The sequence below is a fragment of the Notechis scutatus genome, chromosome 2, assembly GCF_049901735.1.
Source record: "Notechis scutatus isolate UNSWTSFEM ecotype Mainland chromosome 2, rNotScu1.2, whole genome shotgun sequence".
Classification (NCBI taxonomy): domain Eukaryota; kingdom Metazoa; phylum Chordata; class Lepidosauria; order Squamata; family Elapidae; genus Notechis; species Notechis scutatus.
The window spans coordinates 45023455-45046344 of NC_142010.1; the positions used below are offsets into that span (position 1 = coordinate 45023455).

General features: G+C 34.8%; 1 protein-coding gene across 5 annotated transcripts in view; it reads right to left on the reverse strand.

The window, feature by feature from the left end:
• RAD18 (RAD18 E3 ubiquitin protein ligase) overlaps positions 1 to 22890 on the reverse strand; it is a 147592-nt gene that overhangs the window by 84812 nt on the left and 39890 nt on the right. For all 5 annotated transcript variants that reach the window (XM_087954622.1, XM_087954623.1, XM_087954625.1 and 2 more), the window contains 4 exons: positions 22332 to 22431; positions 10735 to 10919; positions 4941 to 5017; positions 2654 to 2714 (listed from right to left, as the gene is read on the reverse strand). In XM_087954622.1, coding sequence (XP_087810748.1) covers positions 2654 to 2714; positions 4941 to 5017; positions 10735 to 10919; positions 22332 to 22431 — 423 coding nt within the window. The remainder of the gene's footprint in view (positions 1 to 2653; positions 2715 to 4940; positions 5018 to 10734; positions 10920 to 22331; positions 22432 to 22890) is intronic.

Here is a 22890-nt window from a genome sequence, read left to right on the forward strand (position 1 = left end):
TATGAGGATTTATCAAAGATTCCAAAACTGCATCATCAGCATTGTAGTACTCAGTCGCTTTAGAAACCAAGAACAAAAAAAACTGAGTTAAAGACTCAGTAATGCTGGGCATTAACTTAACAGTTCCAGTGACTTAAACAAAAACTTCTGTTGTAGATAAACCTCTGCAACTAACTTCAGATCCTGTGTCCTTCAATACAAACAAAAAGATTTCAAAACATTGTGGTTTTAAAGTTAGTATTAAAGTTCTACAAACATCTCAGGTTTACCACTGTTCATATGAGTAACTATTAAGTACCTGCAGTGACTCCCACCTCATACAAAAATAATAAATATAAACTAGAGAGAAAGCCAAAAGAAAAGCCTTTTATATTTACAGAACTAATACTGTTCACAGTTCTACAAAGAGCCCAAAGAGAGAATTTGACAGTACTGTTGAGCCATCAGCTTATCAAATTCAAAATATTGGAAATTAAATATTAAAGGCAAAGATTTTTAATGAAATAGATTTAGACACAAAGATGCTAAATAAAGAAGACTGCATATATCACACACCACCATATATCCCCGTTTACCACATTAGGATCTGAGGTAAAAATGTAGATAGCAATCATTCTGCATTAGGAATTTTGGAAACTCTATTATTATCTAAACTTGAACTAGCAGATTTAGACTGAGCTATATCTTTGATTTTGTACTTCCAAGAGCTCTTATTAAAAGTTAAGTTTTCTTCCCATATGCTACTTGTAGGAACATATTTATAAAATCTGATAATTCAAATTTAATAAAATCAATTCATCTGGTTTACTTTGATATCCTTTATTTCAAAAGTTGGACATTATTTGAATTCCAATGCTACCATCAGGGCTAAGGTATTTTTTTTTCCTGCTGTAAGCCATGCTTTGTTCATTTATAGCCTCTGAAATATGTCTGACAACTTAGTGAAGTAGAGCGGTTTTTCCTGTATGTTTTTAAAAAACTCTGGGATGATGTTTGATAATGAATAACAGTCAAGCTTAATGCTCCAATTTCCAGGTTTTTTAGGACAATGCACCACCAACTGGAGGTATATTTGGGAGTACACCAAGGACTGCAAAATTTAAGACAAGTTCATGTGGTACAAGGGCTACCAATTGCTCACCCCTGCCCTAATGGAACAAATGCCAATATATTTATGTTCGCTGAAATACAATTACTGATTTAGTTGACTTTTACAAGCTCCCCTTCCTCCTCCTCCTCATTTTAGATTTAAATTAAAATATTCAGAGAAAGGACAGCCTGCCATGACTCTTGATAATGGACTCTTGATAATGGACTCTTGATCCATGCTAACTGAAGTAGAATTTATCTTCTTGTAACTTAAATTCTTTATTTTATATCCATACTTCTGAAGTAACTAAGGGGACAATTAAGGTGTAGGGGGCTTTTGTTTTACTGCCTGTTTTTATTACTGCTTTATAATTGGTTTTATTGTTGTGAGACACAGAGTTGCTTAACTTGGAAACCTATAGAAATCTTTTATAAATATATAAAAATAAAAATAAATAACAAGAGCATTAATATTGAGGTATTTTTATGTGATATGCTTTCAGTGCTATCCTTTCCTCAGATTTCTCAGTGTTAAACAAACCCACTTCCTTCAGTTTCTCCTCATGAAACTTAATTTTAATCTTCAATTATCCACATTACTAGGGGTGTACAGAATGCTTGTTGTGAACTATTTCAAGCTTGAAATTTCACAAAGCATCTTCTTTTAAGTGCAATTTAGGATGTTCTTAGTGAGTTGTTCCAGGCATTTGGGGAAGCTTTTGAACTCAAAACAGAGGCACCCCCAATGGAAAAGTCACAAGCTCAAAATGCTTCCAAATGCTCAAGGCAGCCTGTTTTGTTCTCAAAGGACAGCTTTTGACTCAGAGAAAGATGTTTTATGACATTTGGTGCTCAAGACATTTTGAAATGAAAACATTTTGCACACCCCTATTTGTTGCCCTTCTAAGAAATTGTTTCCCTGATGAATCATTGTTGAAGTATGGTGCCCAGTACTGAACACAAGATTTGAGATTAGGTCTGACAAATGCACAATAGATTAAAAGCATCATTTGCTGTGATTTCAATTGCATCTAAAATGGTATATATGTAGACATATCACATTGCTGATTCATGTGCAGATTGTCAGGACAATTTCAAGATCCAAATAGTTGTATTTTTTTCCAACTCTTACTTTATAAATGGAAACAGATATCACAGTACTAATTTTGCAAATTTAAAATCAGAACTGCTGACAAAACCTATTTAAGACAATGGTTCTCTTCAGATACAAACTAAGTCAATGATTTTACATTCTATGATTAAGACTTATTTATGTCTACCCTCTTTCCCTTATATGTTCTAATTCTATGAAGTTATTTCTCTTATACTGTGTACCAAAGTCATGAGATAAATCCAAACTATATACTTATTCCCCAAAAGCTATTTGCAAGCTAACCATACAGATAATAAGCCTGTTAAGAGACAAATGTGAAATTTCACATTTAAAAAAATAATATAGAAAAAAGGAAGGTTTGTATTTTAATAAAAGTTCATTTTTAATATGTAAATTTCTTGAGCATATGAATTTCTTTTCAAACACAGATGAAATAATTTTGTTACTTACGATAATCTCTATGAACTTCATCTATTTCATTCTCTGTCTGGTGCTTTGTAAATATCATATTCTGCAACAATAACACAAAGAATATTTTTAAAGATTAATAGATAAAAGATCTAAACCTACAGCTGAAAGATTTTAAAACATAATTATCTTGGAACTGAAAAATACTTTTTTGCCCATCAATACTATTTTAGTATCTAATTTTTAGATGCTTATTTTAAGGATAGGTCTTTTTTTAAAAAATTCATGGAAAATTGGTGACGCATACCCCTGTTATTATGTGCAAAACCCCAAAGCTGCTGCTACATAATCTCAAAGTGATTTGAGTTGCCTTTGGAACAGCAAATTTATACCCTGGAATATGTATTTTTGTCTGAAAGGAAAACCTTTTATAGACTCTTCAGAGGATTATTCAAAAGGGGGGGGAACCCAATCCATGCTACTGAACATGACTTCATCCATTCCACTACACTACAAGTTTCATAACTGATTGTTGAATGCAGACAAAATCTGTTCAATAGGTTCCACAGGATCATCCTTTTTCCACTTTCCTTCTTAAGCAGTAAGAGTGGCACACAGCCTCAAAAATATTACATTCAAAACTTTTGAACTTCGTTGAGATCAGCTGCAACATGATGTTGCCAAAAAAAAACCTTTAAAAGGATAAATAGTAATACAAGATTTATGAAAGCTATAACAGCCTCATTTCCATATTTAACCTCATCGGATTATATTAAAACAAACTGAAAAATCATCCCCCAATTTCTCCAATAATGTTATCTCACCCAAAAATGTTCAATGGGCCATACATTGCCCAAAAGACTAAATCATGTCTCTTGACATAGAAACAATATGCCAGGCTTTTCAGATTTCTAATACAGTACTGCATATTTCAAGAGTATAAATGGGATTGTTGTAGGGTAAGGGAGAACTGACATACTAGGGATCCATGTGCTCCAACAGCTATAGACTATATATAGTTATCTATATGACAACAGTACAATTGTGAAACCATTTGGGATAGGGACACTTAGAGTATATGCATTTAACAAGTGCAAGATTTATTTATTTGGAAAATATCAGTCATAGAGAAGTGGGGGATAGTCAAGATAGACTAATTACTAAATACTGTTTTATAAAAAGTGAACTTATTCCTCCAGTTGGTCTACCATCCTGATATAAGGCCAAAGAAAAATGCAAATTAGTGGTGTTTCACTTTGTATTATGCTAAATACATCATCACCATCGTAATTTTAAAAATCAGATTAGAAAGAGTTTAGCAGATACTAAATTACCCATTTCTGCTATAAAAGCTAGCTGTTTAGACATTAGTAGTTTATACTTAATAAACTTTCTAAACATCAGGAGAAAGATTAGGGTAGAATTCTAAAATACAAGTACAAAATACACAGATTAAGTGAATATTCATTCATTTATTTATTCATTTTCAAGGTAAGTTTCTAAACTTTCTTGCCATGCAATATTTTTTTTTTCAAACTGCAATTGGTATTTGCATCAGCACATCAATGGAATCAGCAGCAATTTGATAGTTGGTTAAAATTTCCCTTTTTAGGAAGGTCAACTATATATAAGCCTTTTTGTTGTTTTATTTCCTGCTCTTTTACGTCTATATGTTTAAATAAATGGTTCTACTATTTTGCACAATGTAAAACTCTGTGGTAAATGGACAGAACATAAATGCTTTAAATGAAAAAAAAACTCAAACCTTTAATATGGTGGTGGCAATTAAATAGATGAAAACCATTTATCTATTGGATGGTTTCTGACATTACTTCCCATCAATATAAACTTTAAGGATGGGCATACAATGCACATTTACTTGGCCTTTGCAGTGAAATTTCAAAAGTCAACTTTTGGTGGGGAGATGATTCAACAGGCATATGAACAGAAAATAACAGAGGCACAGATATATCAAGCAAAAGAGACACATGTATAACAAATATCTATCTACTGACTTCAGAACAGGCACTACAATGTGGCATGGTTCTTGTGCACAAGGTACAAGATGTCTTGAGCAAAATAAAAGAGACTCCAAATGCAATCTTCACTCAAGCTTGAGTTGAGCAGATCATACTTCTGTTCAAAGTTATGATTATCACAAGGTTGATCAGATTTTGCATCAAAATGATCCCCATATCTACCCACATGTATCTACTAATTTAGCACCATTAAGCAAAAAAACAAAAAATCCACTGTGGTTTTCTAATAGGTAGAATAATGAATTTAAATTTATCTTCACCAGGACTGAAATTAAAGGTTATTAACTTACATCTTCTTTAGGTTTACTGGCATCAAGTTGTGCTTGAGTCTTTTCAATATTTTCCAATTCTTTCACTATTTCCGCAACTGTTAGAATAAACAAACACTGTTAATAGCAATCTAGCACTCCGGTACCTGTGACTATTTCTCAGAATAAAATATTTTGAAGAGCACTCAATATTTTCAGTTGTTATGTAAAAACTGGAATTGGTGCATGAAAAAAATGCATTCTAAATGAGTTTTTTTAATGATTTGTAAATGGAGTTAAAAGCTGAAGAGATATAGAGAAAAAGTTATGGTAAAACTAATAACTAACTAAGGGAGGGAAGACTAGTTCAGTGGAAATGGGTGAAAGAGGTAATTATTAGGAAAGGTTTCTTCTGTTCTTAAGTAAAATAACTGTAAATGAATCCTGTGAGATTTCTCCAGAAATCCTTGATGGGGTAATGATTCTGAGCTTTAAACTTTTCTCTCGATAATCAATACAGTATTTTATTACAAGATCCAAAAAGAATGATATTCCAGAAGACAGATGGATAGACAGACAGATCTTCAAAACTATTTATCTCCAAGACGATCAGCAGTTCAAGGGCTAAGAGACTTGAGCACTGAAGTGTGCTGAGAGAGCTATGAACATTACCAGTGCACGTTTTGTGGAATACCAACTTTTCTCCAAACCACTGTGATTTCTTGGCCACTGTGATCAATACATCTCTAACTGGACATACTATTAGAGGCATTTTTCAGACTGTACAGCTTGAAGATTTGGACAAACTGCTTGAAAGCTTGACGCACAGCATACATGCCTTTGATCCTTCTAAAATCTGTCAGGGCTTGATGGACCTTGTAAGTGATTAATATTCTGAGGAGTAGCAGGGTGTCTGTTATTTTAATGACTTGGCAAATAATATGAAATCCCACATTTATCCCATATTCTTTTAAAGTATTGAAGAATGTGTTTCTCTTGGCTATGTGACAACAATGCTGATTATTTAGATTTGGTTTCAGATCCAAATGCACAATTCCATTAATATTATAGGAGTACAATAGTGTGAACAACTGGTATTCAGAACTACTGGTCATCCTTTTTGTAACTTATCTTCTATTAGTTTTCCTTGAGCTATTAGAGCTTTTAGAACCAGCATGGTAATTTAATAATAATAATTATAACAATTTATCATATTTATATGCTGCCTGACTGATTTACGTTGCAACTAAACAGGAGCAGTACAATGTTATGCAATTTGGTATTATCATGGACTGCTAAGAACAATAATCCAGAAAGTAGCTCTCGTCAATATGTGGATAGCTTTCAGCAAAAAAAAGGGAAGAACATTGCTTCAATTATTCATGGTTTCAGCATATCTAGTCTGAACCCCATCTTTACTGCCTTTTCAACATAATTTGGAATCTAAATGACACGTTGCCAATTAATAGCAAGTCAGATCATACTATACTAATTATACTGGTTGTCAAAGTGACTCTGAATCCCACCTTCATTTGTACCAACCTGCTGACACTGAGATCAGTATTAAAGGTTTACATGTGCAATTGTGCATCCACTGCTACGAACAATTAGGAGCCTGTTTTTCATATCTATCATATTTCATCAACCTAAGCTTTCCTTTCAATCCTAAAGACTCAACTGTTTATCAGAACCAGTTAATGATTTAGGACTACATTTTATCTATTTTATTTATTTATTTGTTTGTTTGTTTATTAAATTTGTACAGATGATCACCTGTCAGGTGCAAGGAATCAAAATGACATTGTGAGTTGATCAATGTTCTCCTAAGAATGGCCAGATAGGGTTTCAGGGGTTCTGGGGGAGGTAAGAACAGTGTCACTTCCAGCTATACAAGGATTCTAAGCTTGGCCCATTCTTCACACTTTTCCCCATTCTAGCTGCAATTCCACCATACATTTCCCCAAAAGCAACTTTGAGTGGTACATAAACAATCACATAAAAACCACTGATATAATGTAAAAAATACAGATATCTACATTAAGAAATGAATAGAATAAAATAACAAATATTGTGTAGGCTAGTGCAGTCTCATTTTAACATTATCAATATTCATATATTTACCATTATATTACACTATTTTATAATTTCACTTTTATTGTAGACCACTTTGGAAAATCTGTTCTACATGGCAGTTTAAAAATATTTTAAATATATTTGTAAGATAACAAGCTTCTCGTAACCTTTGATTCCTGCATTAAAAGTTGCTGGAGTGGCCACTGGAAAATCCAGTCTGACAGACTAGTATTTTCTACAAAACAGTTTCTTGAATGATTGCATGATGGATATATTTCAGAATAACAACAAGGACAATTATGACACTGTATATTAACTATGGAATGGTAAGGTGTAACCCTGAAAGTTCACTGAAAACAAGACAAAGATTATTTAGTTTCATTTGTTGTATTTATGTATAATGGCAGAGGAGTAAGATCAGCAACAGCAAGATCCGAGAATTTATAAACACCTTCTTCAAAAGTTCCATTGAGTACAGTGAAAATTAATGCAGGAAAATATGAACAGGATTATAGTTTAATTCGGCAAGTTGAGTTTTATACTGATTCCATTCAGACCCTTTGAGTTCGCATTCATAGAATGCCCTATTTCAAGGTTCTTGGGTTTGGTTACACTGAATTCCATATGCCACTTTTTATTTTACTGTTTGTGTTTCACCTGAAATATATCTAGTTCGGTATTCACAAAACACTGAGGAAAATAAAAAAGCAAGCTTTTACTGTGCAAGTTTTAAAGAGTGTGATATGAGAGTATCATGAAAATCATTTGTATTTCAAAATCTACACACTACTACAGTCGCATTAATATTGCCGGTTCCAGGTTTGTATATACTACTAGACAACCTGTGCCCCATTGGGTCATTGTTTTAGAGACCTTAGCTTAAGCATATTAAGCAGCATACTGTCCCCTCTTTGTAGAAACAAGGGAGCTGTGGTACTCCACAACCCATCCAAACACAGCATAAACCTTTTCCTACTATCCACACATGTAGAGTTTCAAACCTGAAGTGAACCTGGCTGAGGCCATCTTGGAGGCTTCAGGGTTGCCACAAAACAGAGGAGGGGGGAAATAACTAGATCTGGTTTTGTAGCCAAAACAATAGTTTCCTGTGGGAACCAAGGACATTCACACAGGTATCTGGCCAGAGGAGGAGTGAAGTAACCAAGCAACCAGCCATCGTGATTTGGGGAAAAGGGGAAACTTTTATCTTTTAATTAGGTGAAAGCCGCAGGAAGTTTCAGAGTCAGCTTCCACTAGTTGTGCCAATATGATGTATCCAATAAATTCTTTGAGGAACTTGCCTGCTTCAGAGTTCTGCTTTCTATGGGTGCATTACTTGGAACGCTGACATCAATTATGACAGAGAACTAAAGACACCATCTGATTAGGACCTGGTACTACTTAATTTACTTTGAGAATCCACGTTACTTAATATATAGTCACTAAAGAAGTATGACAGAAGACACATACTAGGAATGGCTAAAGTCCACCCACAGTGGAGCTGACCGTAGCCTCTATGAATATATGACACATACACTCCTTATGAATCACTCTAATGTGTGAGAAAGTACTTGTGAACCATCTTTTTCATAAATGATTTCATAAATCATTGTTTAAAGTTGAACTTTTTCCCAAACAGTATTTATTAATATAGCAGGGAAATGAAGCAAATATGTGAAAAAGGCAGATAATGAATACTTATAAAGTTATACATGGTTCTAAATAAGATTTATCTTGTTCATAATGCTAGAATCAAAAAATATCCAATGTATCTAAGCAGTTATTGATTCAGCACAGAGGAACAACTTTTTTCGAATATAAACAATATAAAACAGTAACAGTTATTAACATAGACAATCTTAAAAGAGGATTAGATAAATACAGAGATTAAGCCAAACAATGCCTACTAGTCATATTAGCTACACACTATTCTCAATTCTTGTTGCTAGGATACTAAAGCAGGAAGGTATAAATTTCATTCATATCCTGCTTTCCAGAGGCCTTTATTTCTCCTTTATGGGCTAGTTAGGCCTTTGGTTTCATCCAGCACAGCTTTTCTTGAATTTATTGTATATATGATATTTCTCTAGCTCTTGATAAAATTTTAAAAAATCAAATCACTTAGAACAGACTCTTCTCTTGTTGGCTCTGACTAACTGAAACTGTGAAGCTTAATCACAGTTGTAAGTGGTAAACTGTAAAGTGTCTCCTTTTGCTACAAACAAATACCTGTGCCCTTTGGTCATATTTTTCCCATTGTAACACTAAGTCACACTCAATCTTAGCAAAAAGGATGTCTTTTCTTTTAGCCATAATAGAATAAGTATTTGTCAGAACTGAGTCAGCAATTCCCCCGCTAAGTTCTCTTTAGAGCACCATCACACTTTTAAAGTATGCCTAATAATTATGTCTGCATCTTATACCAATGGAACAGCCATGGAACCATCTACTCCTATTTTTCATATTACCCATTTCCTATTTTGCTTTTGAAATGCTGTGAAAACAGGGCTCTTCAGGTAGATATTCAGAGATGCTGAAGATTTTGCCTCCCCAAAGGTGACATTTCTAGGCCTTCGTGGTATTATGATTAGGCTGTCGATTTTCTATGTTGTAATTTTATGTCATCATAAGCCATTCACTATCTTTTGAAATTGGCAGGCAGAGACTATACAGCCCCAATGAGAGAAACACAACAAATCCAAAATAAGATACCTGAATATATTTCCACATATGGGAAAGAGACATCTGCAGCAATTAAAAATCAGAAGTGGGTTTCACAATACACAGGAGCATCATGTGGGAGGAATTTTAAGTGCTAGACAGTGTAGAGGAATATGCTAGCCTTGAAAGAGTGCGAGAATAAGTAAACAAACATCCACTTAGCTATGTGAAGGAAATGGAGAAACTCATCCATTGAAATTGAAGATAATCCTGTCTTTATTCCATTTAGCATAAGAAAGTGCAGAAGGAAACTCTTAAGATTTTCTTACTATACCCTGTAACAACAGAATTCTAGCAATTCAGTAGCAATAGAAATAGCTCTTAGTGTTCCATAGTGTTTTACAACCCTCTCTAGGCAGTTTACAATGTCAGGATTATTTATATATTGTTCCCAACAATCTGGGTCCTCATTTTGCCAACCTTGGAAATTTGGATGGCTAAGTCAATCTTGAGCTGGTCAGAATTCAAACTCCAGGCTGTGGCTAGAATTAGCCTGCAATACTGATTCTAACTACTGTGCCACCAGGGCTCCAATATCTGTTTCTTCACCTGCCTTATCTCAAAGGCCTAAATAAACAATGGGTTTTTTTGTGAAATGGCTCCATAACTCCATTATCACTATATGATTTGCCTAAATATTGTTGATATAGAGTAGTGTTTTTCAACCTTGGCAACATTAAGACATATGGACTTCAATTCCAATGCTGCGTGAGGAATTCTGGAAGCTGACGTGCCTACAACTTAAAGTTCTCAAGGTTGAAAAACATGAATATATAGGCATAAAAGGACTCTAATTAATATGAGCACAAACTGCTAACAATTCAAATCTGTTGCCATGGTCATGTAAACTAAATGTTTTCAATCATGGCAGACACTTCATGTAAAGAAAGTCTCATATAAAGCATTTGAAAGAGTAATAATAGATTGGCAAGTTAAAGTTATATTAGGTCAAAATGGTAAGTAAAATAAATGTTAGGAAGAAGCATATCTTAAGAAACAGCACTATTTAAAGGAAACCGCTATCTACATTTTATTTTCTTACCTGATTTAGGATTTAGAGAATCACACTCTGAATTATACATGTGCACAAATTCTTGGTGTCTTTTAATAAGCTGTTGTTTTGTTCCATGGGTAGACAATCCATGTTCTTTCAGTCTTTTCCTCAGGTCACGGTCAGAAAGTAAACTGTAAACTAGTTTCGGCAGTAACTTTCTTTTTTGTCCAGAACTAGAAAGGGAAAAAAAACATAAGAGAGAAACATGTAAAAATATTTCCTGTAAGACAAAATGAACAAATATACATATTTTTTACTCAATCTATGAGGCACACATAAATTTATCTTATAGGGTACAAATAAGCTGACAGAATGTATGTTGCTAGTTCTATTCCAGATATCATGTTTAATGTTATTTTACTTTGACTATATTTATTTATTGTTAACCCTCTGCAACCCCTTGCCATGTCCCATTTCTATCTCCAATATCAACAATATGCTATTTGGTTAAATTATCACTTATATCCCATTTTCCTTTCAGAAAGGTTTATTTTCTTATATGCTTATAATAACACTGTGATTTAACTTAAGCCAAAGGGATCAGTCCAGCACTCAGGTAAATATTTTAAAAGCTAATAATCAAATATTTAATGAGGAATGGCACCGTTCTGTTATTTTTATAGAGAGCATAAAAAAGTAGTTGATCAAACTCATTCAGACTAACATATTTCTCAAAAAAAAGTTCCTGCTTATTTATTTCAAAAAGCATATTCAAAAACGCTAATAAAATATCAACGATCAGCAAGCCACAAAATGGCGTGTCTGTGTACGTGCGTGCGTGCATGCTATATATATACACACACACACACACATCCATATACAGACTATTTATTTAGGATTACATACTCCGAATCTGCTAATCAAAACTGACTTTCAGTCACGTTCTCTCCTTCTCCCTCTTTAAAATGCAACTTTCATAGTTTGCAGAAAAATATGTGACCTTCACTGCATTCAACAAACAGTTGAATTAGCAGACAGAGTTTTGAACAAGTAATGCAGTTATGGAAACACAAAATTACTGCCATCGATTTCTACTTGTGAACCAGATTTCCTGCCAAACAAACTTCAATCATGTACTGCTTTATTTATAGGGCCAATCTAACATACCTTCCATATTTTATTAGAAAAATCTACTAAAAAAGGAATTAAAAGAAAGGCTTCAGGCTTTTTTAATAAGTATTTAAAAATTATTATATCTATAAATAAACAGGTACTTACTGAAATTATACAATTATTCAATATAACATTAGCTATATTGAAATGTTATTTTCATGATATAAAAATATGTATTTTAGCTTAATGACAAAGTCTTCACTATATTATTTAGAAATGTTAAGAAAAGCACCACTTTATAATAAATATTTGGTTTCTGACTTTCCCCCTTGTACCCCAAAGAATTTGCAGTCCCTATCAGCATAAACTTAGAAACCATAGTCTAGGTGTTTGAATTTATCTTGATGCGTAATATAAATGGTACCATTTTTGCTTTAATTTAAACTTCTGTCATGTATATGTATATACACTCTTTGTTTCACCATTGCTATATATTCTCCATGTTAAGCTCCCTGTCAGATATTCTTGGTATTATATCTTTTTCCCAGTGTAGTACAGTACTATACCTTCAATCTTTAATTCTCAAACAGCTGCAAGATGTTTGTTAATATTATTTTAATTATAACCACCTTGGTGTTTGGCAGAGATACAAAAGGCATCTAAAAGAGTTACGTGATTCCAGAAGGGAATATAAATTCTTCAGTAATATCCTGATAAACAGTAATATTCTGATAATCTCAATAATGCTATCTATCACATATGTTATATTGTAAATGAAATAGGAGATGCTAACCAGTAAATGGAAAGAACAGTTACATGTATTATTTGCTGGAACTGAATAATCAACTAAGAAAAGAATTCAACAGAAGACCAGTAGTGCACTCACTTTGTATAAATATATGCTTATAAATTAGAATATACCTCTGGTTTATATATAAGTTTAATATTATTTATGTGTTTTATTATATTTTCAGTTCAACTAGGATGCATATGTTGATAATCAAAACTGAAGCTTTCTCAAAGAGCAATTCGGAAATTGTGATGGGGGACATTGTAATGGACTATGAGAATAACCTTGGGAGACAGGAAGAAAAGCCTGGACAGCAGTCTGACAAGAGAGAATTGAGTTGAAAGGAAAATGGGGGAGGAAACAGTGTCTTAGAAAAGACCCTCCTTCATTTCTTCAACTGTAATGGAGATGTACTTTCAAACTTGCAAGATTGATCTTGCCCTTGGAGACAGAAAACCAAAACCCATGAGTACTAATACTACTTCTATTGTAAGGTTAAGTAACAGAATCTTGCAAGTTGAAAAGCACTTCCTCCCTCGTCTTTACTTTCCAAAGAACTAAGAGTGGTATATTCTGAGATGCTTTCTCTTCCTCCACCCCTCAGTGGAGGATTCCCTCAGGATTCAGTTTTCATTTGTCAGACTGTTGCCTAGGCTGTAGCTCTTCCTTCTGTCTCCCAAGGTTATTCTCACAGCTCATTATAGACAACACCTGCACTATGATCAAATTCAAACCAAACAGACTTGTGCTTCTCAACATAGTGCCACACTTTAAAACTATGTTTTCTTCTGCTTTGTCTTAGAATCAATTCCCTACTGAGTGCAGAAATCCAGATTAAATCATCCATTATATTGATGAGCAGCTTCTGCTTCAATAGATTCTAGAATCAGAATCTGCCTTTCTGTAACTTAAATTCATTACTCTGCATCCTAATGTGATGACATTATCCTTGACCTTCCTTTGGCGATCTCCTTTTAAGTACTCAAATAATGATATAATTCCCCTTCTGAGTTTGTTGAAAATTATGCATATCCAATGAGAGCCAGTTTGGTGTACTGATTAAGGCATCAGAATACAAAATGGAAGATCATGGGTTCTACTACTGCCTTAGGAACAAAGCCAGCTGGGTGCCCTTGGGCCAATCACTTTATCTTAGCCCTAGGAAGGAGACAATGGCAAACCACTTTTGAACAACTTTGCCAAGAAAACCACAGGGACTTGTCTAGGCAGTCCCTGAGATTTAGACAGGATTTGGAAGAAAGAAAAGCATGCCACAATTAGCTCAATATCTTGCTATTGAAATAAATTAGCATATGGTGCCAATGTTACATTATAACTCACCATGGCTAAATCTTTTCTGAAAACAATCCCCTTAGGTACTGTTTCAAACAGTGTGATGCCTAAATAAAAATAATCCATTTGATACCAAACAAGCATATTTCCAGGGGGAAAGCACATTTTACACATATATAAATCATTACACCCACAGATAATCATGAAAATCAACAAATGCTCAAAAACCTGTCAAATTAAAGATGCCAGCAATTATTCAGAGTGATAGGGAGATATCTCTATGGAAATAAAATTACTGGCAAACATTTGTCATTATCTTTCTATGACAAAGAGCAAGCTAACAGTAAGTCAGTGAAACTATACATTTCGGATTACTTAAAAGGCTTTGTTTTAATTTATTGTTTTATCAGAGACAATACAAAACATAACAGTAAAAAAAATGAAACAAAGCGAAAGAATATATTGACCCAATGGTGGGATTCTACAGGTTCTGTCCACCTCTCTAGAACCTGTTGCTCTGAAGAGCTGCAAACAGAGAGCATACATAGAATCGGTTCTATGTCTGCTGCTGTTTTGGCCCACCCACCTGCTCAGGCTCTTTATTTCCTGCTTTTTCAACCGCAGTTGAAAAAGCAGGAAAAAAGTGCTTTTTCAACCACTGCGTACCCACGCGCAGCGCTGCTCAGCTATCCAGGCAGCTAGCTGACAATGATATACATGCGCGCACAGCAAAACGTAAAATCACCGAACCGGTAGTTACACCGGTCGTATCCCATCCCTGCATTGACCCTAACAACAAAAAAGAAAAAATAGTGTACAAAAAAGGAGGAAAAAGAGGTCAATTAGATTTAACATTTAACGTTCACCCTGGCTAAGTGCTAAAAGAAAAATAAATAAATTCTCCTCCCCTGTACACAGACACACACACACACACAAGCACAATTCGTGAACAGATTGTGCTAAACATTACACTAATCTTCAAATCCCTCTGTTAACCATTTGTTATTATATTTAGCGCATAGAAATTCCACAAATGGCTTCCAGTCTCTTATAAAGCTGTCTTTATCTCTAATCAAAGCAGTTAATTTTGCCATCTCTGCTAATTCAGTCAATTTCAACAGTGGCCATGTCTTCTTCTTTCCAGTGTTTGGAAAGTACAATCCTCACAGCCATCACCATATGAAGGAATAGCATCCCAAATTGTCTTTCAATTGACTTATCCATCATATCTAAAAGAAAAGCTTCAGGTTTCATTAATATTTATATCTTTTTTTTTAACTAAAACCAAAGATTTTAACTACCGTGTTTCTCATATAATAAGGCCGGGTCTTTTTTTTTTTTGAGCCCCGAAAAAATGGCTAGGCTGTCTTTTCGGGGGGTGACTTAATTCCCCCCCCCTTGCATCTTCGGGCGGGTGGGCAGCGATGGCTTGGATGTTGACCTTGGCATTGGTGGGGCACTTTGTATCGGGGTCAATGCAGGCAGCACCATATCCGGGTGTGCAACAAAAGTACTTCCTAACGGCAAACCCCCCCCCCACCTTTCCCCCCCATTTCGTATGTTTTGATATAGGCCTTAATTTGGGAGGAGGGGCTTAATTTCATTTCATGCCTATAAAACATGCTGGGACTTCCTATTGGGGGAGGCCTTATTGTTGGAGAAACAGGGTAGAGAAGGAAAAAAGGACTCTCAAGTAAGCAAAACAAATATATGTCATATGAGAGTCCTGTCTTCACTTTATTCTAATAAGTATAGAGTACAAGCTTCAATTCAAAGATAAAGAAAGGGTTTTCCTAATATTATTTCAAGCCAGACTTTAAGAAAGAAGCTTAAATAACAGATAATCAGAGTTGGAAGGGACCTTGTAGGTCATCTAGTCCAACCCCCCGCCCAAGCGGGAGACCCTACACCATTTCTGAAAAATGGCAGTCCAATCTCTTCTTGAAGGTCTCAAGTGATGACGCTCCCACAACTTCCAAGGGCAAGCTGTTCCATTGGTTGATTGTTCTCACTGTCAGAAAGTTTCTCCTTATTTCCAGGTTAAATCTCTCCTTGTTCAGTTTCCATCCATTATTCCTTGTCTGGCCTACAGGTGCTTTATAAAATAGCCTGACCCCTTCCTCTCTGTGGCAGCCCCTCAGATATTGGAAGACTGCTATCATGGCTCCCCTGGTCCTTCTCTTTACTAGACTAGGCAAGCCCAGTTCCTGCAACTGTTCCTTGTATGTTTTAGCCTCCAGTCCCCTAATCATCCTGGTTGCTCTTCTCTGTACTTTTTCTAGAGTCTCAACATCTTTTTTATAATGTGGTGAACAAAACTGGATGCAGTACTCCAGGTGTGGTCTTACTAAGGCTTTATAGAGTGGTATTAGTACTTGCCTCGATCTTGACTGTATCCCTCTGTTAATACAACTTAGGATTGCATAAGCTTTTTGGCGGCGGCTGCACACTGCTGGCTCATATTTAGCTGGTTGTCCACTAAGACTCCAAGATCCCTCTCACAGTTACTGCTATTGAGCCTGGTTTCACCCAGTCTATATGTGTACTTTTGGTTTTTCTTGCCTGAGTGTAGGACTTTATTTTTCTCTACATTGAATTTCATTTTGTTAGATATGGCCCAGTGTTCTAGTCTGTCAAGATCCATCTGGATCTTGAGCCTATCTTCTTGGGTGTTAGCTATTCCTGCCAGCTTAGTATCATCTGCAAATTTGGTAAGTTCCCCTTCTATTCCCTCATCTAAGTTGTTAATGAAGATATTGAAGAGTACTGGGCCTAAGATGGAAACTTGTGGCACCCCACTGCTTACTTCCCCCCATGTAGACTTAGACCCATTAAGGACTACTCGTTGAGTACTGTTTGCCAGCCAGTTGTGAGTCCATCTAGTGGTGGTGCTATCTATTCCACTTTTTTCTAGCTTACTAAGAAGTAGGTTGTGGTCTACTTTGTCGAATGCCTTGCTGAAATCTAAATATATTATGTCCACAGTATTTTGCTGGTCTACTAATTTAGTCAATGTGTTGAAGAATGAAATAAGATTGGTTTGGCATGATCTGTTTTTAACAAACCCATGCTGACTGCTAGTTATTACTTTACTTGTTTCTAGATGTTGGCAGATCTGTTTTTTTATTATCTTTTCTAGTATCTTCCCGGGTATTGATATCAGGCTGATTGGTCTATAGTTTCCTGGGTCTGTTTTTTTTTTTCCTTTTTTGAAGATGGGAACCACATCAGCTCTTTTCCAGTCCTCTGGTAGTTCCCCGGTGTTCCAGGATTTTTGAAAGATATGGTGCAGTGGTTCTGAGATGACCTCTGCCATCTCCTTTAAAACACTGGGATGTAATCCATCAGGCCCCGGTGATTTGTTTTCATCAAGATCAGACAGATATTCTCTTACTATTTTTTTTGCTTATTTTAACTTTTATTCCTGGTCTGTCTTTTACAGTTATGTTTTGGGTGGGTTGAGCTATAGTTTCTTTTTGCGTGAAGACGGATGCAAAGAATGAGTTAAGCAGTTCTGCTTTCTCTGTGTTGCCTGTTACTTCCTTGCCATCTTCTCTCTTTAGTAGACCGACTGTTTCCTTGATTTTTTTCTTCTTATTTATATGAAGAAACTTTTTTAATTATCTTTGACTTTTGTTGCAAGTCTTTGTTCGTTCTGAGCCTTTGCTATCCTGACTTCGTCTTTGCAGATTCTGGCTATCTGCTGATATTCTGCCTTAGTTGTATGTCCTTCTTTCCATTTTTTTTACTTGTCCTTTCTTTCTTTCAATTTGCCAGACAGATCTTTGTGCAGCCATTCTGGTTTCTTCTTGGATTTCTTGTTTTTCTTTCTCAGTGGTATTGTGCTGCTCTGGGCTTCTATGATCATACTTTTTAGAGTTTCCCAAGATTCTTGAGTTGTTTTCGCCTTTAGCATTTTCATCCATGGAATCTTTCCCAAGTTCTCTCTGAGTTTATTGAAATCAGCTCTTTTAAAATCCAAGGCTCTGGTGTCATTATGTTCTGTTGCTTGTGTTTGTGTTATGTTGAATTCTAGTATGACATGGTCACTCTCACCCAAAGTTCCTGCAGTTTCAATTCCCTCTATCACTTCTTCTCTGTTTGGAAGAATTAAGTCCAGTATGGCTGTCCCTCTAGTTTCACCCTCTACCTTTTGGACAACAAAGTTGTCAGCTAGGTTGGTTAGGAACTTATTTGATTTCTCACTTGGTGCAGAATTAGTTTTCCAATTGATATCAGGATAATTGAAGTCTCCCATTACTATTGTTGTGTGTTTCCTGCATATGTTTGTTAGTTGGCTGGCAAAAAGGACATCTATTTTTTCTGCTTGATTGGGTGGCCTATAATATACACCTATGGCCATGTCATTCTTTTTTTCTTTTATATTGACCCATATGCATTCTAGGTTTTCATCTTTGGTTTCATGCATTTCTGTAGCAATATAATGGTCCTTTACATACAGTGCAACTCCACCTCCTCTTTTATGGGGTCTGGTTTTTTTTGAATAGTATCTTTCTACCAGTACGTTCCAATCATGGGTTTCATCCCACCAAGTTTCTGTTATTCCAACTATATCATATTTACCTTCATGTATTCGTAGTTCAAGTTCACCGTTTGTTCCCCAGACTTTGTGCATTTGTATATAGGCACTTGAGATCTTTATGTCTGACACTGTATTTACTGTCTACATAACCTATGTTGTGCCTGACTACTAAGCTGTGGAAAGATGAGTAGAATTTATTTCTGCCTATTCATGGAGTTTTGGATGGCACTGGCAATTATTTTTTGTATTAAAAGTTTTACAAAGAGCACAAAAACTAATGCAAACTATTTGAGTTTAAAAAAAGCAAAGTGCAGAAAGAACAAAAAGCTTCCAATTTCTTTTGCAGTAAATGTAAGTATAATTACAAAGTTATCTTACTATCATTATAAATAAAACACTCTTTTCTATTATCCAGTTTTTTCTAATAATCAAAATCACAAATCTTAAATGCATTTTGTTCTGTTTCATGCAAACAATCTATAAGGTGTTTCCAATCAACCATAAATGTAGATATGGGTTTTTTCCCCTCTAAGATAGCATTGGCAATTAAGGAAAGTAAATGATGTTTCACCAATGCTCCTTTCATCTGAAAATAATAATGATGCCTTTTTTGGTGGCAAAAAAATATGACAGGTCTTATTTTGGGGGAAAGACGGTAGTTGCAAACATTGCATTCAATTATATCCTAGTATGATATGTAAAAAAGAAGGTTATTAACAATATGTGATTACATTCCCAAACTTACCTGGCAATTTGGCACTAGGGTATCATGTACTACAAAAACTTATCTAATCCCTTTTTAACTACAAAAACTTATCTAATCCCTTTTTAACTCGCATTTATTATTGCTAATAGTCATGAATCAATCTTCTGCCACAGGCACACAATGTAATTTTTAGTGGACACTGCAGATAGTGTTTCCTAGCAACAAGAACAGGCTCCACAAACAATTTGCAGAGTTCAATCAAAAAAGAAATCTTCAACACTGTTCACAGTTTTTATGCTATCTATTTAAATTTCAGTGGGAGTCCTCCAATTTTTATCCCATAAGACAGAAAAAAAATCATTCACAACTAAACTCCATTCATGATTTTATGGGCCTACTTAAATTCTAGCAAAGCTCTCTGTATGGCAAGAATTCAATGCTGATACTCCATTCTAATCAGTAGAATTTAACTTTAGTCAGTCTCTTCACATAATCCTGCTCACATTTTCATTTTTTTAAAAAAGAGGAGAAATTGATACAAAAATAAAGAATACTGGTGTAATCCAGAACTGGACTATTTTATCTTTTACAGCCCAAAATAACTTTACAATAGCATGAATTTATAATTCAAGTATAATAAATTATAATATCTTTATAAAGATCATAATAAATAAGTAAAGCCAAAACAGACTGCAGCCTATCTTTTCTTCCCAAGTATGTTTTTCTGACCTAATTTTTTCTTAAAATTTCCTATTCAATTAAAATTGTACATCCACCATACAATTTTCAATGTAGTATTATAGTGTTAAGAAAATGTTTCAGCCTTCAAGTAAAAAAAAATTATTTGCTATCGAGAGTTCTCATATCGGAGATGAAACATAATGTTTGATTGGGCAAAATGTCTACATATGTCTGATTTAGGGATGTACAACATTGTTCATGTCAAAATCTGGGGACACAGCAGTTGGTATCTTATGAATTATATGTGTTTTTTATTCCAGGTGCAAGCTGAAATTCAGTTGTTTTAGACAAAATGTTTTAGGTGTTCTACTCTATTTTACCAGTTAAGATTGGATATTGTGTCTCTCCAGGGCTCTACTGACAACTCAAATTTTTGCAACTCAAGAACTTCTTTTGAATCTGTTTCTTCCAAAGCACAAAATGTTTGGGATTTTGTTTCTGCTTATTGGGAGAACAATAGTTTGAGTTCTGTTGTGTGCATTCCTAGTCTAGAAATGTCTCCTCAGTGTCTTGGTAGTGTCATGAACAGACCAAGATAGTGTTCTTGGGTAAGAGGATAGAAGTGGCTTGCTACTGCTTCTTCTGAAAGGTTGACTTACTACCCTTTATTATGCCTTTGACATTCCTTGGCAATATACTCTTCAAGGCTTAATCAGGCTCAAGCCTATTCCATTTCCATATTTAGCTGTTAGCCATGGGCTTATTTTTCACAGGAGAGTCTATGTGACTCTATACTATGTCAAGATGTTCAGTTTAATTGATAATGTCCTATTAATTCATTGTCTTTCTTTTTCTTTCTTTTTTCTGTTTCTTGGGAGAATCCTTAGAAGAGATCCACTAGAAGGGGAAAAATAATTCCTCTGCAGTTTACAACAAAAGGCATAATAAGAATTGACCTACCTAAGATCACTAATCTTATTTTTTTTAAAAAAACAAAAACCAGAAAAATGCATTAAAGATAGCCCTGCCTGTATTATGGATAAACATGAAGGACAATCGAAGTAGAACAGCCCTTAGCTCTTAGGTAAACATTAAGAGAGAGATTTAAAGTATAAAGAATGTAGACACATCACAATTGGGGGGGGGGGGAATCATCTACATTTGATTGGATTTTGATCAAAAATACAAAGAATTGAAACATTGATGAGAAAACATTTCTTTTTTTTAAATAAAAAATCCCTTGCTTTTTGAGCCTGCTGATTAAGTGTACATCTATCTACTACTATTTAGGCAGTTGCTTGGATTACTGACAGTTATGTTCCATATATATTTGTTGCTCTAGACCGGCTTTTCTCAACACTTATATCATGGAATAGCCCCTGAAATACTTCACCGGTTTTAGAGAACCCCTGTATAAAATCACAAACATGATTAAAACTTCACAATACAATTTGCTTCTAACCTACAAAATCCATATTTTACAGTAGCAAAGTTGCCAGTGAACAGATCACTCATATCACATGAAAATTCTTACCATTGCACATTCTAGCATTGCAGAGCATGAAAAGTTTTTTTCTTGCGGAACCTTTAACGATCACTTATGAAACACGAGGGTTCTGTAACAGATCAGTTAGGAAAGACTGCTCTATGCAGTAACTTACTAAATTACTATTCTTATTTATAAGCTTAGGAACATTAAACTGAGAATGATTTAGGAGCTATTTGAAATCAAATGCAAAGAATTACCAGACTGGAACCAGCAGCCCTTTTCCTGAGTTCATGTTCTAATGTACAGTCCCAGCAAATATGAAAATTTGAAACAATCTGTTCTCCCCATTCAACTAACTGTATCTTTTTGGGATGTATTTAGGGAGGCTTTGCAGCAATATTGTGTGACCTGCTAGGCCCCTTGTACTATATTTCATTTATATCTGTATTGATTACTAAGATTGTGAGAGAGATAAATATATGCCAATCACGTTCTTCCAAAGATTCACCTGTACCATTCTGCTATGCACAGGATGAATAATTACTCCATAATCATATTTGGAGGATATTACAAATATAACATCAAACCTCTAGATGAAACAAAAACAGCATCTACAAAGGACTAAAAGAAAATGAATGGGTTTAGCTGCCTCTTTCATGGAGGTGTAGCAATGAAAAATAATCTACTGGAAAAAGACCCTAACATTTTTTTCAGCTATTCTCCAGAGGGAAGGACTCACATTTGTCCAATAAATCCAAACAAATCTGAATAAATTGTTACTTTATTGATGATAGCCAATGTACTAATATTGTTTTAGGATCCAATCTGGGTCAGTCATCAACACTAAAGACTTTGTCTTTTGAACTTTCGGATTAATGCTGGAGCCCATCTTCTGGGAACTTCTAATATTGTTTTTATACCTAAAACCATTATTCAAAGGCTATTGGATAAAACAAGAAAGACTGATCCAATCTGACACTGTTTTCTTGCTAAAGTTAAGTATTAGAACTCATACACTCAAGAACCTTACCTTCTGAGACTGTCTTTCTTCTCATCTCTTGTCAGGCAACTATCAAGGTGGTTATTTATATGTAGTTCTTGAACAGGAACCCCACAGACAGGACACTCCACTGAAACATTTAAACAAGAGCATATCAGATTATAAATTAATTTACAAGAACTTTCATTGGGGAGGAGGGGATATTTGCTGTTATACAGTGTGCAGAAATCTAGATGGATTCTTCTCAAGCCAGTGCCCTCCAGAAGTGGTGACAGAAGTTACAGTCGAACATATCCAGAAGACACTAGGTTTGGATTTATATAATTTCAAAGTTCATCATCAAATGCTAATGAAGCCAGCATCTTCCAAAAAAGACATGACCCAATTTTTATAATGAAGCTAGTATGAACAGTTTCCCTGTAGATTGTTATGTATTACTAAAAAGAACAAGGCAAATAGATTTCTGCCAACAAAGTGAAATCGTTTTCTTGATTCGCAGTAAAAATAAAACTAAGACTGAGATTGCTATTCTTGCAGCTGGCACGATTACTACCCCATTCTTTTTTTTTATTATGAAGCAGTAGAAAAT